Source organism: Lasiosphaeria miniovina (genome assembly GCF_030549165.1).
Source record: "Lasiosphaeria miniovina strain SMH2392-1A chromosome Unknown B0T26scaffold_1, whole genome shotgun sequence".
NCBI lineage: Eukaryota > Fungi > Ascomycota > Sordariomycetes > Sordariales > Lasiosphaeriaceae > Lasiosphaeria > Lasiosphaeria miniovina.
The window spans coordinates 1,997,084-2,014,396 of NW_026848220.1; the positions used below are offsets into that span (position 1 = coordinate 1,997,084).

General features: G+C 53.4%; 3 protein-coding genes across 3 annotated transcripts; 1 reads left to right on the forward strand and 2 right to left on the reverse strand.

Annotated features, from left to right (window-relative positions):
• Nucleotides 1-331: 331 nt before the first annotated feature.
• Nucleotides 332-2,059, forward strand: B0T26DRAFT_631461 (uncharacterized protein; the record flags this gene model as incomplete). Its single annotated transcript, XM_060436349.1, has 1 exon — nucleotides 332-2,059. One exon carries the CDS (start codon nucleotides 332-334, stop codon nucleotides 2,057-2,059), a length of 1,728 nt encoding a protein of 575 aa, XP_060302364.1.
• A 1,070-nt stretch (nucleotides 2,060-3,129) lies between these two features.
• On the reverse strand, nucleotides 3,130-8,768 carry B0T26DRAFT_684589 (uncharacterized protein). The gene is made up of 2 exons (XM_060440848.1): nucleotides 4,740-8,768; nucleotides 3,130-4,681 (listed from the first exon to the last, which is right to left on the reverse strand). Exons 1-2 carry the CDS (start codon nucleotides 8,484-8,486, stop codon nucleotides 3,455-3,457), a joined length of 4,974 nt encoding a protein of 1,657 aa, XP_060302365.1. The 5' UTR covers nucleotides 8,487-8,768; the 3' UTR covers nucleotides 3,130-3,454.
• A 1,092-nt stretch (nucleotides 8,769-9,860) lies between these two features.
• On the reverse strand, nucleotides 9,861-11,069 carry B0T26DRAFT_736419 (DUF1275 domain protein; the record flags this gene model as incomplete). The annotated part of the gene is made up of 3 exons (XM_060443323.1): nucleotides 9,861-10,501; nucleotides 10,575-10,787; nucleotides 11,057-11,069. The coding sequence occupies 3 exons, from the start codon at nucleotides 11,067-11,069 to the stop codon at nucleotides 9,861-9,863; spliced, it is 867 nt and encodes a 288-aa protein (XP_060302366.1).
• Between the last annotated feature and the right edge of the window lie 6,244 nt (nucleotides 11,070-17,313).

Sequence of the window (17,313 nt, forward strand, 5' to 3'; positions counted from 1 at the left end):
GGCGTTCGGCTTCTCCACCACATCTGCAATCGTTCGGTTGTCACTGCTGCATGCTTGCTTGCTGCGGAGCTTGACTTGTTTACTTTCAAACTCGCCCCCTCCCAAGACACATTTAAAACCCGCATAGAACCACCACCGAGTCCGCGGCTCCATCCCAACATTGCCTGCCCCTCATTCACGTGGAAAGGCAAAGACATCAACCGCCTGCTCTGCCCATAACACAACCATAACTGCATCTGCAACTGTTCCATTGCCCGTAGATCGCCAGCCAAGCCTACCCAAGTCCTAAGCCCTAAGCCCTCGGGGCAGCGACCGCCACCCGGACCTCAACATGGCTGCTGTTGCGCCTGATGAGCCACTGGTCGTCCGCTGCGACTCGCCTCCACCCGACACGGCGCCGATGCGGGCTCTTGGTGCCTCTTCCGACATGTCACGCTGCCTTTCGACTGCCTCGTCCGTCTCCCATGCGTCTGCCACCACCGACGCCTCTCACATGAGGGACTCGCTCGGCAGCGAATTCTCGGCCTTCTCGCGTCAGTCGTCAGGGAGCTACCAGTCCTCCCGCCTTTCCGACATGAGCTCTAGCGGCCATGTGCTCCGATCTCGAGTCTCTACAAGCAGTCTAGACACTGTTAACAGCAGGTCTGGTGGCGGGGCGAGCAAGCGGCGCGGCTACATGCGGCCGCAGGGCACCGACTTTGCTGCAAGTGCCCGTTCCCGCGAGAGCGTGCTGAGTCTTGGCAGTATCACACATCTGCAGTACTATTTTGCCCGGACCGGCCTCCTCGATGGCAAAGGCGGACAGCTGGCACGGAAGCGCCAACTAAAGGGGCAAACCCTTGATCTCTCCGCCCTCGACACCAGCTCGTTTCTGACTGCGAAGCCGTCCGGCAGCGACCACGACTCGAGCTATGCCTCGATGGGGAGCAGCCCTGACTTGGCCGCCCACGCAGGCTTCGGGGGCGTCAGTCTGGGGGGCGGAGGGATCGTCGAGTCGCCCATTGAGGAGCACCACCCCGACCAGCAGGACGAAGAGTACTTCTCTGACGACTTTGACGAGCCAGATCCGCACATGTTGCCCCCAACGGCAAGCACATACAATTACCGGGAGAAGCCGTTACCGAGACCGCCATCAGTAGGCGAACTGAAATCGGATTTGGCCGACGCCCTTAAAACTGCCGTCAAGGCACTGAATGAGGCGAGGGAAACCAAAGTCCCCTCGCCGGAGCAAACATCGCCTTCAAACTCTCCAAAGGCGTCATCGGGGACCAGCCCCGGGTGGCACGAGATTCAAGGGGTGCACATCCTCGACGTGATGACGCTAGCCATCCGGGCGGCCAAGATCTACTATACGAGTCATGACCGACCGGACCGCCTCGACTCGATCAAGTCAGAGAAGCAAATACGCGGCGAGCTGCTCTCCGTCATGGACGTGCTCAAGCGCATGGCCACGCGTGGTTTTGTTGGCGGTATGCGCAGCGACGAATTCCGCACTATGGATGCGTGGATCGCTGGACTGCGCGCCATGCTGGCAACCGAAGATGCGATTGAGGCGGCTGAGGCGGTGGAGCGGGCAAGCTGGACGTGGCTTAGACCTGACGGCTGGGAAGGGCGCGAATTTGCGCGAGAGGAGGCTTTCATGCAGTCCATGCTAGAGGGCAGCGCGGATCCTGTTGACAGCATGTCGCCTCTCCCGAAGTGGACGCCCATCGACCGAGCTCTGCCCCTGACAGAGCAATCGCTGCCGACCCCATTTCTTGCTTCGCTGCAGAATGGCCTGCGCTTGGTCCAGCTACATAACTGTGCCGTCCGTAAATCTCGGCGGAAGTTTGGAGCAATTCCAACCTTCCACACCGACACCCAAAAACCCTACCGGGCCGCTGATAACCTGCGCTACTGGGTCAAGGCGGCCGAGCTGCGGTGGGAGGTGCTTCTCAAGATAGATGCGTTGGGCCTCCAGTATAACAACAACCCGGCGCTGTGGGTCGAACTCGAAGATGCCGTGCTCCACTGGTGCCGCAAAGTGCGTGAGGAGATCGCTAGCGAGCTTCAGGGCTAGGAGTCGTTGCCATCGCCACCATTGCCCATCCGGGGGAACCAACGCGCGGACGAATAACCAGCGACCTGGATTTAACTTGCGCACAATCACTCCATGCCTCACATGCTCTCTGCCGTCTGCGTTTGGGAAACCCCGTCTTCCACTCCATGTGCTCTTGCTTCCTATGCTAGTTTCATGAGTACTGACGGGGCGCACGACAGGCGCAGATGACAAGGGGAAGAAGGCATGTATGACTGAAAAGATATTATGACTTTTGACGGACAAAATACTTTCTTGTTCCACTCCGCCAGTTCTGATTTATTCTCATCCGCCTTTCACTAAACATGTCGACGTCAGCAACACAACGCCATGGCATAGTCACAGTACAGGAAAAATGTGTTTCTCTGTCCCCTCCCAGAAAAGTGGAGTTTGTCAGGGGGCAATCTTGGTTCTGCTTACCACCACTACAGGATCCAGTTTTGTTTTCGTTCCATATTCATTGAATTCTGGGCTCAAACCCCCAACTGCACATACCTTTTTGTTCTTTTTTTTGTTATTATTTTGGTTTATCCAACGGGGAAAGTAACTTGTTCTCGTTTCGGAGTAATGGGAGATGGCGAACGATAACAACCATAATAGGGGGCGTCTTTCTGCTCCCGCCTTTACCCTTCTGCCTCACTCAATGGCGAGTGGGTGTACATATTTTGTTTAGCAATGTGCCTCAGATCCGACAGCTTTAGGGGGTTGAAAGCATTCAAAGGTGATCCAGGACGAACGAACCTCGGGCAGGGAAAAATCATTGACTATTCGGGTGATTTTTACTCTTTTTCTTCTCTGAAATTTCAGATACACACCCGCATCACACACTCCCGTTTCTAAAGCATATACCCTTAGCATAGCACTTCAATGATGTAATTAGCTCTTTTTCTTCTCTATCCCCGTCTTCGCATCGCGGGATTGTATGCACTTGGTTGATAAAAGTGCCCTGGCACGTTGTTCATCCGAATTGCTTGTACTTCACGTACCTACTGGATGGGTTGCTCGCACCCAGGCCACATTTGCAATCACCTACCTACCTGGCTTCCCAATTAGTTCATAAAATCCGTGAGTAAAATTAAATCCCCATTTCATGCCGTCATAGGCATGCATATAACACGCATCGCGCCTACATGCCTGGGCTATGCTAAACAAGTCGCTAAATCAAAGTCCGTTCCCCGGACACAGTTGCCCCCCCACCCAGACGATGCGCGTTGAGTTTTGGGGGGAGGGGCGTATCAATGAGTTCTCCAATTTCTTGCTTCAGGCCGTGATGAATGACAAAAACTCGCGTTGTTGCCAATCACACACGCAAGCAAAGCAAGAGAGTACCGGGCTTTTAACAATCGTCATTCATCCTCTCCTTTCTTCCCATTTCATCTAGATAGGCATCATAGAGATACCGCTGCTGCCCGCGGAGGATCTCCTAGTGCCAGCCTTTCCAGATGCTGGTCTGCCCCTTGCCGGGCCACCTCCACCAATGCTCGAAGACCGTTTGGATCCCGATGCCTTGCGCTTCGAAACGCCGACCACAGACGGAGCCCGGGTATAGCCTTCCCCCCCTTTGCGCTTGTACACTTTCTTGGACGGCTTATTTGACATCTTCCACCCGGAGCCGGAAGCTTTGGTGCTGCCCACTGTGAAGGCTGCCCTAGACGGTTGTGTGCTAAGTGAGTTAAACTCCTCGTTCCACCGGCGAGACTCTTCTGTTTGGCCATATGAAGTGACAACCGCCGGTGTCGACATTACTGCCGTAACAGTGTCGCCAAAATATCTAGAGAGCTCGAGGTCCTCTCCTCCGTCTTCATCACCCGAGCTATCTTCTTCGTCTGTGATGAGGTCGACGACATCGTGGTTCCCCGAAACGGTGCGTGTTACGGTGGGTGCATTTGTGTTGTTCGCCATCATCGCTAGATATTGGGTATGAAATTGTTTCACCAGGCTGGCAAACTTGGCGCCGAACCTATCGACCTTTGCTCTATCCATGCCGCGGATGGTGTACATTTTCCCAACTGTTGTCGTCCAGCGAATCGCCATTTCGCGGTATTGCTGCTCTGTAAAGATGGCCCTGCGGATGTTGTTTTTATTGCGAAGGTCTTCCTCCAATTCTGTGGCGTGTTCCACGAAAGACCGAATGCATTCCTTGTGGATCTCATCAAGGCTGGCCCCTTCAAGGCGCGAATCTCGAGATATGGGAGGTCCAAGCTCATCCAGCGTCGGTTGTCGCTGAGCGCCAAGGCGGCGATGGGCAGGCACCGGCTCGAAGGCATCCTCGTCAATGTCTGAAAACTCGTCCTTCTCAAACCCGTTGATATTCGGCCCATTGCCTCTGGTCTCCATGTCGCTTTCATGCTCGTCAATTGCCGAGACAGCCGGTACGCTGGGTTTGATTTTGCGTTTCTTGGAGGCAGCAGGAAGGGGCGACGAGACGTTTGTGGACGGAGGCGGCCTCTGCGATCGTGCGAGCCCAGCAAAGCCCGAAGGTTCTGAGCTGCCCAAAAGATCCGCCCGAGCCCGCACCCTAAGCCAGCTCGATCCGTCACTATTTGGTACTGCGATCTTGAACTTCTGCTTGCCTCTAAGGTAGTCCCACGCCTTGGGGCCAATCTGCGCATATATCAGTAACAGTGCCGCAAAAAGAAAAGCCTCACCAGGTTCTACTCACGTTATAATAGGTATTAGAGATGTTGACCCTCGAATTCACTCTGTTTTCTTCACCCAAAGCCCCTAGAGAGACGAGCGTCAGGATGATCCGCTGTACTTCGTGAGACTTCATCTTTTTGGCAATCCCAAAATGTTCGATTGAGTTATTCTCTTTGACGCGCTTTCCCGTCATGATCTCGACCAGTTTACCCAGCGTTAGGGGCCCCTTGGACCGGACTATCTTCAATGCCGCCACGGCGATTTCGGTGTAGTCCTGTAACTCGGCAGATATATTAATTCTGCCGCTCCGACAGTTGTCGCAGGCGCCGTTGCAATTGGCAGGGTTGAATGATTCGCCAAAGTACTGCAATATCTCGACTCGCCGGCATGCATGTTGATTCTCGCAGAACGCTACAACACGGTTGAGCATGTCGAATTGCCTTTCCTTCTGCGCCTGATACCCTTCACCTTTGTCGATCATTCTCCGAAGGTTCTGAATGTCTCCGTAGGTGAAAAAGAGGTAGCAGTCGGAATTTTTCCCGTCTCGGCCTGCCCGTCCAGTTTCCTGGTAGTAGCCCTCGAGACTCTTAGGCATGTGTGAATGGATAACGAAGCGCACGTCCGGCTTGTCGATGCCCATTCCAAAGGCAATAGTGGCAACCACTACTTTAATTTTGCCTGACTGCCAGTCTTTCTGGACCTGAGATTTCTGGCTTGAGGGGATTGATGCGTGGTAGTGGTGTGCCTTGATGCCATGCTTCTCTCTGAGTTTGTCCGCGATAGATTCGGCCGACCGACGTGAGAGAGTATATACAATGCCCGTCTGCCCGTCATACTTATCGTTGATCATCTCACCAATACGATCTATGATATTCGTCTCCTTCAACCTGACTTCGTAGAATATGTTGGGCCGGTTGAAGCTCTGCGAGAAGACCTGGCAGTCATTCATGCCGAGATTATGCTTGACGTCGAGAATGACGCTCTTGGTGGCTGTTGCTGTCAGGGCCATCACCGGGACGCCTGGAAACTGACGACGGACTTTGCCCAGGGCCTTGTAATCCGGGCGGAAATCGTGACCCCATTGGCTCAGGCAGTGAGCTTCGTCGATGATGATACGAGCCAGCTTTTTCTTCTGATATAGCATCTTTAGCGCGTCAATGAAAGGCTGACTCTTGTTCATCATTTCGGGCGTTACGTAGAGGAGCTGGATAACCATTTCGGGATCATCCTTTGAGGCGAAAGTATCGAGAATATGCCGACGTTTTTCTGCACCGATCTCTCCGTTAAATTCCTTGGCCATGACATTGAGGGCCTCTAGATGATTAACTTGGTCGTGCATGAGACTCAGAAGAGGCGATATGACTATGCTGACGCCGTGAGTTTTGCCACTGGTAATCACGGCTGGAAGTTGATAGCAGAGGGACTTCCCGCCTCCTGTGGGCATGAGAACGAAGGCATCTTTGCCTTCAAGCGTTGCGTTGATGGCCTCGAGCTGGTTTGTTCGGAAGCCTGACATCCTGAAGCGGTCCTTTAGAGCACGGCGAACATCTGCAGACCATGCAAATTTCATGAGCTCGGGCGGTATGGAAGCTTTCCGCTGCGAAGATGTGACTCTCTTTGCCGCCGGTCTAGGTTTAATTGCGCGGCCGGAATTCCCCGATGCCTCAGATAATACCGACCGTGCTCGACGTTTATCAGTCGCAGAAACAGAAGTTGATCGCTGTCTCTCGAAGTTCTCCGCAGCGGCGAGCATATCGGCGTCGTCATTGTCATCGCCAAAGTAGTCAGGAACAGCCATCCTTGCCACCTTGACTAGACTCTTTCGTCGCAGCGGCGGCATCGCAGGATTGTCTAGCTCCGAAAACATCTCGTCGTCATCGAAGAGAACTTCCCCTCCAGAATTCGCGAAGGAATTATTAGGCACATGTCGTGAGCTACCATAGCTCTGGGGCTTCCAAGCTGTAGACCAGTTGTCCCGCACGAAAGGTGCGGAAGGCGGTTGCATTGTGTCTATCCGCTCGGATTTGCGTGATGAGTGGCAGTCCGCATGCGGCGCCTGCGTCTGCAGAATAACCTGGGAGTTGTATCCGGGGATAAGGGTGCTTTCTCGAGTTGACAAACTTGGGGGTCCAGACTTGCGTGAGGGTTGAGTTGCCATAACAACAGGCTCTGGAGAGTCGGGGACCACCATGTGGTCATTGGGGTCCTTGAGAAAATCGAGATCCTCAACCCCGCCAGCAATGAGCTTGCTTATCAATTGCTTCTCTTTGGCTTGAACTTCGCTGGACAGGTTCTCAAGTCGCACTTCGTCTTCCTCCGTGTCGAGACCTTCTGCATATGCCCGACCGAGGTCGGCAAGTAGCGTCTCCCGCTCCTTTGTCAGGTCCTTGAGAGTATGCTGCTCCGATAAGACATCTTTCAAGGCCTTTTGCTTCTGTAGAAGTGGATTACGCTCACTTCGCACCCGCTCTCGTTCCTCTTTCGAAACATTATCGCGAAGACATGCCACGAACTCTTCCTGGTTCCTCTTAACTTGGTCGCTGATATGCAGTAGCTTTGCTTCCACTACCGACGGTTTGGACAAGAATAAGCCTAATACGTTCTTTTTTCGCTCGGCGTCGGAGCTGGAGGGGTTCTGAAGTTCGTGAGAAGCTCTGCCCCCCGAAGGCAGTTGGGATTTCGGTGTCAGGGCCGCAGCTTGCTCCTCGCCTTTGTCATCTGGCAGAGAATGCTGGCTCGCTCCCCGGATGGTGGTCGATAGGGTCGCAGCAGGCTGTGACATTGAAGGTGTATCGATCACAAGACGCGGATCATCAAGCTCTGCTTCCATAAGGGCAGCTTCATACATCTCGTCTTCATCAGGATTCATTCGAGAGCGTGCCGTAGATCTGTGCGTCAGCGGCGTGATAAACCTATTCTCGTCCTCGGAATCCGCGACAATTTCACTTCGTCTAGGCTTTTTTTTCGTCTTGATTGGCTCATCCAAGTTATTCGATTGGGCTTGAAAAGCATTACCAAGCCGACTGGGTGATGACAGCGACTTTCGCTTACGTGTAGACGCTGAAAAATCAGAACCTGGACTTTGGCGGGACGGCGATCGGGCAGATCTATGACAAGATGCGCCTGTCGCTGGCACAGCGATGGGCGGGACACTGCCTAGACGTTTGGTGGCCAATAGTCGGCTGGATGTGCAGGCTTCAGTGCGCTCTTTAAGGGCAGAGCCAGGTACTGCAGCCTTTCGCGGCGGGGCAGTCTGAGCTCTACTGTTCTGGGAAGAAAATGACGGTCCGGTGGATGATTGTGGTTCAGATTCGATCAAGTCGCAAATATCCGGGAAATCTTCGTCGCCGTCGTCAGAGATAGATGGAGTATTTGCGATCTCCTCGCTTTTCCTCTTCTTGCCCCGCTTTGGCGGGAGGGGTTCCGGTCGCTCAGCATAGTCGTCGCGCCAAACAGTCACGTCGTCCCCGAAGGCCAGAACTGAGCTCGAAGCCTCGTTGTTGTCGGCCTCGGTTAGGTCGATGGCGTCCGAAAAGGGACCGTCGATGTCGATGTTATCAGATGGAGTTTCTCGTGAGCGGAATGAAGGGGCCGGAGATTTCTTTGCAAAACGGGTAGCAGTAGAGGGCGACTCGTGAGCGAGAGAAGCCGAGTATGCCCGTTGTAGCGGCCCAATTCCCGTGGTAGATGCTGGCGTCAGCAGCAGCTGCTGTTTCGTTGTGACCAGTGACGGCCGGTTTGAGCTCGCGCTTGTTGAGAGCCTCGCCATGGCCCCGTCCGCCGCCACTACCTCCCGTCTGTGCTGCAATGGTGCTCTAGCGTCATTGGTAGAGGCGGATATCGGTTCCGCCAATTGCTGACGCGCTGGTGGTGGTGGTGGTGGTGCTGCTGCTGCTGCTAGCTGGACGAGCGCTCCCGCGTGGGCAGTCTGGCTCGCCGTGGTGTGGCGGGAGGAAAGCCGAGCGGTCGAAGTATTATTGACAGAGGACGTAGCGGCATTCACAGGAGCAGATGTAACAGGGGCAGCAGTAGCTGTAGCTCTAGTTATGGCTGTGGTGGTGGTGGTGGTGGTGGTGGTGGTGGTGGTGGTGGCAGCAGTAGAAGCAGAAAGTGAGGGAGTGGGAGTGGGAGTGGGAGTGGGCCCTCGAGGTTGTTGCTCAGAGTCGACGGCGGGCGGCAGCGAAGGGCCGACGGGCGCTGAGAGGGAAGGATTGCGCAGTAGCCATGGAAGATGCTCGCGGAGGTTTTGGCGAGTCATGAAGGGAGGTATTCGGAACCAAGGTTCCCGCATCTATGCCGGTTCATTCGCGTCGAAATCGTCTAATTGAGGGGTAGAGGGGAGGATTGCTGGTGAAGAACATCCAAGGCGTGTTTCGTGCAGCGAGGGAGAATGAAGAGGTTCGGACGCGTAGACGCCTGGAGAGGACGCGGCGTCAGGTGCTGTTGGGTGGTCAAAGCGTTCTCGGTCGGCTCCCTGTTACGATCGAGCTAATTCAGCATTGTACCTCGAAACCAGGACATATACCGAGGGCAGAAGCCCAGGTCTTAAGATCCGGATTCTAAATAATAATTTTTTTGGAAAATAGCGCCGGACTTGGTCCTTACGGGTGATTATCTAGTATCCTCATGTATTGTATTTTGTATTATTCACCTGTTGTGGGCTTCGAGATTGGAGAAGTGAAAAACTCCCTCTATACTTGGGACCAGGCGAGCCAGGGCGCCTCTTTTCGAGCTAGTCACGAAAATACGCTGAATGTTTGCAAGCCGAAGCAGGGCGCGGCGTTTGCTCGTCTACTAATATTCTCTGAGACTCCAGCAGGCGGCTGCCCTGCATTGCCTGAATTGGAAGGCACAAATAAGCTATGTCACCGGGCTACCAACTAGCTCAAAGTTGTTCAATTACGGCAATAGGAAGGAGTATCCAAGACCATTCGCTCTATTATTTCCCATTTCTATTAGGTCGTACCTTAGGTCATGTATCTGTTTCTAATACCCCAAGATTCTATGAATCTATTCCCAGCCTTCCGCATTGAAACCCATCTCAAAAACGCCGCGCCTCTCATTATCATAGATCATCGTCTCGTCGTCGTCATCGTCTCTAAACAGCTTCTCGTCGCAGATACGAACACACACGCGGTGCTCCTCACGCTGAGTCCTTGCTGGTTTCAAGCCGCTCCTGCTCGGTGGTGTTGAATAGGAACATCAGAGTCACCAACAGCTTGCCGGCACCAGAGACGGCGAGCGCGGCGGCCGAGCCGACGGTCCTGTAGATGAGGGCGCCGGCGAGAGAGCCGACGACGAGGGTGGCGAGGAAGGCGACGCGGCGGGTGCGCGGCCTGTTGCCGCCCGACAGCAGGTTGGGGTCGATGACCAGGTCGACCCACGCCGCCGTGGCCATGGCCGTGCTGATCTCGGTCATGCCCAGCGAGCGCGACTGCACCACCTGGCTGCCCGCCGCGAACGCGAGCAGCCCGATGGCGAGTATCGTCCGCGTCCCCTCGAGCTCGATCCCCCGCATGTACTGCAGCGCCGCGGCCCCAAACACCAAGCACGTCTGCACTAGGTTGCAGAAGATCAGCCAGAGCCGCCGCCGCGGGCCGACCACGTGGCCCAGCTGGCCCGTGAGGTACGCTGCTGCGAGGAACAGGCCCAGCGCGACGCCAATGTTGGCCGTCACGAACATCTCGCCGTTGAGCTTGGGGAGGACAATGGCCAGCGTGAGGAAGATGGTGTTGCCCGTCTGGTTGGACGCGAAGCAGTGGAAGTCGGGGAAGGATACAGCATCTTTTCTTGGGGCCACGACTGTTAGCAAGGAGGTCTCGAAGCAAGTAGGTTGCATGTGTGGGATGTCGCTGACCTTGTAACCCAATGCAGAACGTGAGCAGTAGCAATTCGACTTCGGCGAGGGCTGAAGGCTTGACGGTGGCGTTGAGATATTCCCAGGCCGTTGGGGCACGGGAGGGAAGTTCCGTGACCGAAGGGCCGTGCTTGCCCTCGAGACTTCCATCACTCGAGCTTCTAGCTGAGGAAGATGAAGAGAGGAGTCCATTGACCGACGGGAAGCTTTTCTCTCCAAGGCTTTGCTCATCGGGGCTCCTGGCCGTGCCCTGTTCTTGATGCAGCATCTTGGTTGAGGAAGCACAGGCTTTTGTGCAAGACAGGGTGTTGATGGGGGGAGGTATTGGTTCCAATGCTAACAATCCGAGGATTGGCTTTGCTTCGAGTTCTTGGTAGCGGTGGACGATATAAGAAGATGTGGAGCTCTGGGGTTTCTAACGGGAGAAGGACAAACGCTTCTCGAGGATCTTCGTAGTATTTAAAGGCCATGATATCATTCACTAGTTCGAGTCATCGAATCAAACAGAACAGTCCAACAACTACCGGTCCCCCTTATCGTGTTATTGGATTTTTCTCGGCTGGGGGCAACCTTGGCGGTTGCCAGTGGGCTTTGCAACGGAGTCCACGCCGACACCCGGCCGTCTTCCGCTATAGCGGAGTCAGTTGACGAGAGACCAACAGAAAGTCAAAGGCCCCGTACAACCGACATTCTCCGGGTCCCAATGTTTGAAATCGGGTATTTTTTCCTCGGCAGCCAACAAGAGCCAGCCAACCGAGCGCGCGTTACATCCAAGCTTGGTTTCTGCGTGCGCAAGTCCCGTGCGCGAGGGACACCACACCACGTTGTCGAGGGTTGTCGAGAACAGTGATCTCGCTCCCGAAACGTGCGGTGACAAAAAAAAAGGCGGATGAGGTACCACGGCCAGGGGGGTTTTCAGCTTGTTGAAAGTGGCATCTTCCCTCAAGTAGGTGGCACAAAACAAACACCGATCCCGCAAGCCTGGCAATGTTGAATCTAATCGTACCCTGTGCTCGGATAAGGGCCCCTCTCCCCAGCGGTTGCGCTTCCTTCGGCTGTGCCTAGCCAGCCAGGTCTCTATCTCTTTGTCTCCTCAGCTGTACGCTTGTGACTGCTGTGTGACATCACCACCATCGGTTGGTTTAGATAGCCCCAAGAAAGCCGGAGGGCGGCCGGCCCATGGACGGTAAAAGCGGGCCATGTTGGAGGCCCACTTTCGCGGCAGTCGGGGGACCGCGCAGGCCAGACTCAGGCTCCAGAGCCGGGAAGAGCAAAAGAGACGAGGTCCGTTGTTTTCGCTCCCTCGACGAAAAGAAAAAGGGTATCTGCCGTGGTTTCGGGCCCGGTGGACTGGCTTTGTGAGCGCACTCGTCAGAGCGAGTGTTTTGGGATGCCCCAATGCTCCGACACTTATACGGCGAGGATTTGGAATCGCCCCGAGCACGCAATTTCAGGGGGAGGGGGAACTGTTTAGGCGGCCCCCGTCCGTCCGACAGCCGCCGACTGCCGTAAGACGACTTGCCGACGGATAACAGCGCACCCAATCGCGGCTCTTCCTTTCTTCTACGACAACCGGGCAAGGTCCATGCAAACCCAAACAAGACAGACATTCTGTTCGCTTCCACCTCCACCTCGTCCGCAACTACAACGCCCCCGGTTCCGCTGTTTTTGCATGCACTGCACTCTTCTCACCGCTTCTTCCGATATTTTTTCAAGGGCTGAAATGATAATAATAGGAGGAGAAAAAATTGACAAAAGTTATTGTTGGCAGGTTGTTTCGGCAGAGTGATCCCATCGCCCCTATTCCCCTTTTCCGTAGATTCCATGACTGAGGTACCCAACTACTCCGTAATAACCATCTCTGCTGCGAAGTCGCCAACTCCAGCTCCCGTCCGCATCCAAACGCATTATGCACGACCGGACAACGTAAGGTAAGGTAGGTACCCAAGACAAACCTTTGCCAGTTTTTCTCGAGCACGCGCGGAGACTGACTGATTGTTGTGTCTTTGGCTCTCTTCTTGTTCGTCTTTTCCGTCCGAGTGTTCTTCTCCCTCTCCCTCTCCCGAGCATCCAAATAATGCTCCAAGAGAGCCTTGCAGGCACAACAGTGCCGTTCTGTTCAGTTCACAGTGGCGGCCACATAAATGGTCTGGATACTTGGCAATCGCGTCAAGGCCAAAAATAATGGAATCCCATCTCGTCCTTATGAGCTCCTGAGTAAAGGGAAGACCTTTCTTGGCCAGTTTAATCCGGTAAACCCGCGTGAGGTCCCAGTGTTGCATGCACATACAGTCTAATCCCTGAATATTTGTTAGCGGGAGGCGTTCCAAGATCTGCTCCGTGAAGGGCCTCAGTATCTTACGACCCGCCTTAAAGGTTTTTTTTTCGCTGAGGGAGGTAATAGCTATTCGAATACCTGTTTTAAAATCCTAGAGGCTTGTCCATTCTCTAGAAATACCTATTAAAGACCTTTACTACCTAGCTATACCAGACGCATACCCACTACCAAACCAAGCCTGATGATCTTGAAGCTCAGAAACAAGAAACATATTACCGTATTCGACGCCACGTCGTCTTTCTATCGGCTACCAGTATACAGCTTCATCGGATGATTTATTGACACTAAGAGGCCTCGAAAGGTCAAACGTGGCGCTCATGGGATTCAGGAATTCACCTCCCCCCTCCCTTTTTACGCGTAAAGATTCATGGACCATCGTCTCGAAACATTCAAGGAGTTTGCAGCAGCCTACATAGACGACATCTAGCCGGTTTATTTATTATTATCTTCTTCATCCCAAGTACCACGGTAATAAATACCTAATAAATACCCAGGGTTCAGAGTGTACTCCGGGCTCTGAAGGATGTTTTATCTAGGTGATTTTTTTTAGAGAAGCGACAGACCTCTAGATATAAAATAATGATCCTAATAACGACTTCCTCCCTTAGCGGAAAACCTGTCAAGGCGAGCCTTAAGTTATCAAGGCCTTTCAAATCCCGAGCCAAATCCCTGAATCTTTATTAGCGGGGGACTTTCTACCTAAGTGCTTTTGGAAAAAGATATAGGCATCTAAGATACTAAAATAGGGATCCTGATAGCCTTTTACCTCCCTCGGCGAGAATCCTTTAGGCTTCTCAGATCTTGGAAAGCCCCCCTCTGACAAACATCCAGGGATTTGATTGTACCACAGGGGTGGACAAACAGGCGGTTTTGACAATTTTTTATTACTTCTTCGCTACCCTACTTCCGTTATAGAGCTGTCAAGAATCGCTGTTGTGGGACGAAATACACGCTGTCACAATGTGACTGAGAGAAAAGCAGTGAAGCTACGTTGGCTCGTATGACCCCGCTCGACTCACAATAGTATCCCACACTAGCGCGGTGTTTTGTGAAATAACTTTCGCCAGCTCAGTCGCTAGTTGGGTGTCGGGGAACGGGATTTCGTACGGCGAAGGAAGGTCAGCTGGCAAGGGATGTTTCTCATCCGCTGAGGCATACTGATACTTCTTTCTCCAATTTTTCCAATACAGCTTGAACCCGCTCGGTGTCGGCATACTGTTCGTCGCCAACTTGTGGCTCAGATACTGGTTGAGGGCTAAGATGTAGTGTGGGTGCAGCTTCGCGCCCGAGTCATGCGAGACGATTACGCTGCCAATGGCCTCGTTATTGTTGAAGATGAGCTTCTTTTCCTTGTCTTTTGACCATTCCACGACTCTGGTCTCCTCGCTAGTGACGTTTTCTGCGCTCGGCCTCAGCCGACACGTCTGCCAAAGCCAAAACATATCGTCGTTGTGCCATTTGCGCGAGGCCCTAGTCCAGAATAGCTTACTATTCGGGCTGACCAGCCGTAAATTCCATTTCAACCCTACTAGGAACGCCGCGGCAATCGCGAGGGTTGTGAATCCCTCTTGGACATTGAATGGTATCATGACCTCTTCCATGCTTTCGGTCACGCCTAATCGCTTGCACGATATTTCCTCGACATCCGAAATCTTTATGCCTGGAAGCATATTGCAGAGGCGAAATCGGCTGGGATTTGGTACGCACGCGTTGATACAATATTTGTTAATATTAGCGTTGTTGAAGTAGTCTGCGACGTGCCGTGCGTCACGCGCTGAGAAGTCGAGTGGAAAGATGGCACCTTTTCCGTCGAGCTCCGCGGCAAACGCAATCACGGGTCCCAACCATTGCCTTTTTTTTCCCTTCATGTTAGCTTCTTGGTCCAAGCAAGTAGGTATTTGGGGTGGGAGGTTATGTGTGTACATACCGATGGTGGCCAGGCTTAGCGTATCCGTTAACGCCCTGGTTGAGAAACTTGAAATCCTGTGGCTCTATGTCGAAACCCTCTTTGTCAAAAAAGATGATGACGAGTGCGTGGCCAATTTTCACGTCGTTGAATGCGGGACTTGTGTTCACAAAGACGGTGTACGAGGACTGCACTCTCCCTGGCGACCGCTTCAGGTAGGAATCCAGATCACAGTGGTTGAACGTTAACCGACACCCTGGCGTCGACCAGTCCACCCTGGCCCAGAACAGCTCGGGCTCGCTCTTAGTGACGCGCAGAATTTGCGCCGCGAAGTACGATGAAACAGACGCAAAATACGGGTCGCGCGGCAAATTGTGACTGCTGAATTGCTGGCACATATTCTTGTGTAGCTCCCAGTCCGCGTTTAGACACACCTCCGAGCAATAATGCGCGGAGTGGCAGTGTTTGCACTGGAATCCGGCAGTATTCATGCACGAAACACAAAGCATTCGGGCTTCCTTGTCCTCGCGGGTCGCATCCATAAAATCGTCGTTATCTAATAACCTATAATGTGTCATCTTGTCATGCTCATCGTCGCGGCCGAACTGAAAGACGGTGATCTGAGGCTCTACCCTGTCCCCAACGTGCGTTGTCTGGTCATTCTGCTCGGAGGCGCCGCCCTCATTCAGCGTGACGCACTCATCATCTAGAATGTAATTGAGCTCGGCCTCTTCCTCTTTTGGCCCGGCATCCTTTTCCTCTGGCTCGGCCTCTTTCTCTCTTGACCCAGTATTCTTCTCCGGCTCGGGCGTCTCTTGAGTTGACTGGGCGTTCTTTTCACCCGGTTCGGCCTCTTTCTCTTGACGACGTACTCCGGTTATCTGGTCCATCTTTTTCTTGTGATGGTTGCGTATTTTTGTTGTCTGGCTTGGTCTTTTGTTTTCTGGCTTGGTCTGTTTTCTTGGCTTGGTCTGTTTTTCTGGCTTGATCTTTCTGTTCGTTGGCTTTGGCTTCTCTTGTATTGCTTGGGCGTTCTCGTCGCCCGTCTTGGCTTTATTCTCTTTCTCAGAGGCATTCCCGTCCTCCGGCTCCAGCTTCTCTTGAATCGACTGGGCGTTCTCGTCACCCGGCTCAACCTGCTTCTCTTTCTCAGAGGTGTTCCCGTTCTCGTCGCTCGGCTCGGCCCCCTTCTCTTTCTTAGAGGCGTTCCCATCCTCCGGCTCCGGCTTCTCTTGAATTGGCTGGGCGTTATCGTCACCAGGCTCGACCTCCTTCTCTTGAGTTGGCTGCGTGGTCTCGTCACCCGGCTCGGCCTTTGTTTCATTCGACGCGGCATTCTTGTCCTTCAGGTCGGAGTCGATACTGGTATCCATCGATTCTGCGCTCTTGTCCTTCGGATCGAGGCCCGTTTTCTCTAACTCAAAAGCCAGTTGCACGATCTCATTGTTCTTCTGCTTCATCTTGCGAATCAGGTCCAGACGCATGGCCGCATGTTTCTTGTGCTCGTCGTCCGACTGCTGGATCGGAGCAATCTTTGTCTCCAACGTATTGATCAACTCCCGAGTATTAGCCGCGCGTTGAGACAACTCGCCTTGTTTCTTCTCCTCGATAGCCGTCGATTCATTTAAAGACTTGATCTTGTCTCTGGACTTGATCATCAAAAACTTGATCTTGTCTTTTTGCCCAGTCAAGTCTTTAACCTCCTCTATGGAGGCTTCCATCTCTTCATTCAAAGATGCGAGCTCGTCTCTGGACCTGGCCATCTCGTCATTCAAAGACTTGACCTTGTCTCCAAGGACTTCCATCCACACCTCTCCCTTGAATCTTGTCTCATTTGCCAACTCGTTTGCTGCCATGTTAGTCGAATGAAAATTGCGGATAATCTGGGTGGTCCAGTAAGGTGAATCTTTTGCTGACTTCCAATGTGAGGACGTGACAAGTTGGGCCGGAGGAGGGTATTTAGCAAGGTCTTGAAGTGCCGGATCATCATTCTCCATGATGACCTGGATGGGGGTCCTAGAGGGCCAAGAGGCCTTTCAACGCTTTTCGGTCTTTCCGGCCTGCCGAGATTTAGCCGAGGTTTCTTGCAAGAAGGCTGCTCCCAATAGATTTTCGAGGCTTGTGACAGAATCCGTATGGTGGGCGGTGACCGAGGTAGCGGTAGGTAGCGATGATAACACCATCCAGGGACAAAGTTATACAGATGAACGAATGTCAAAGTGCTGGCAAAGTGTTGCTGTCAAGGTTCTGGTTTGCGTTCGATGAGCCCCAAAAAGCAAAGAGCAGATTGCCACTGCCGCATTCGCAACTTCCCAAGGCAAGGTACCTGGCACGCCCCCACCAGCTTCCTTCCATGCCGTGCCGTTGTGCGAGCTTAAGCAGGGGCTTTAGGTTCTAGCATCGTATGAAAAGTAAGAGCCAGCTTCAAACATGATCTGGGAAGCACCATATCTCGTCTGGGCACTGCCTGCCTTCCATTCATCTCCCGAGCGAGA

Coding starts and splice junctions, on each gene's coding strand:
- B0T26DRAFT_684589 (XM_060440848.1), bottom strand. CDS start 8,486: ATGGCGAGGCTCTCAACAAGCGCGAGCTCAAACCGGCCGTCACTGGTC. Junction 4,682..4,739: donor TCTCTAATACCTATTATAAC/GTGAGTAGAACC, acceptor ATATATGCGCAG/ATTGGCCCCAAGGCGTGGGA.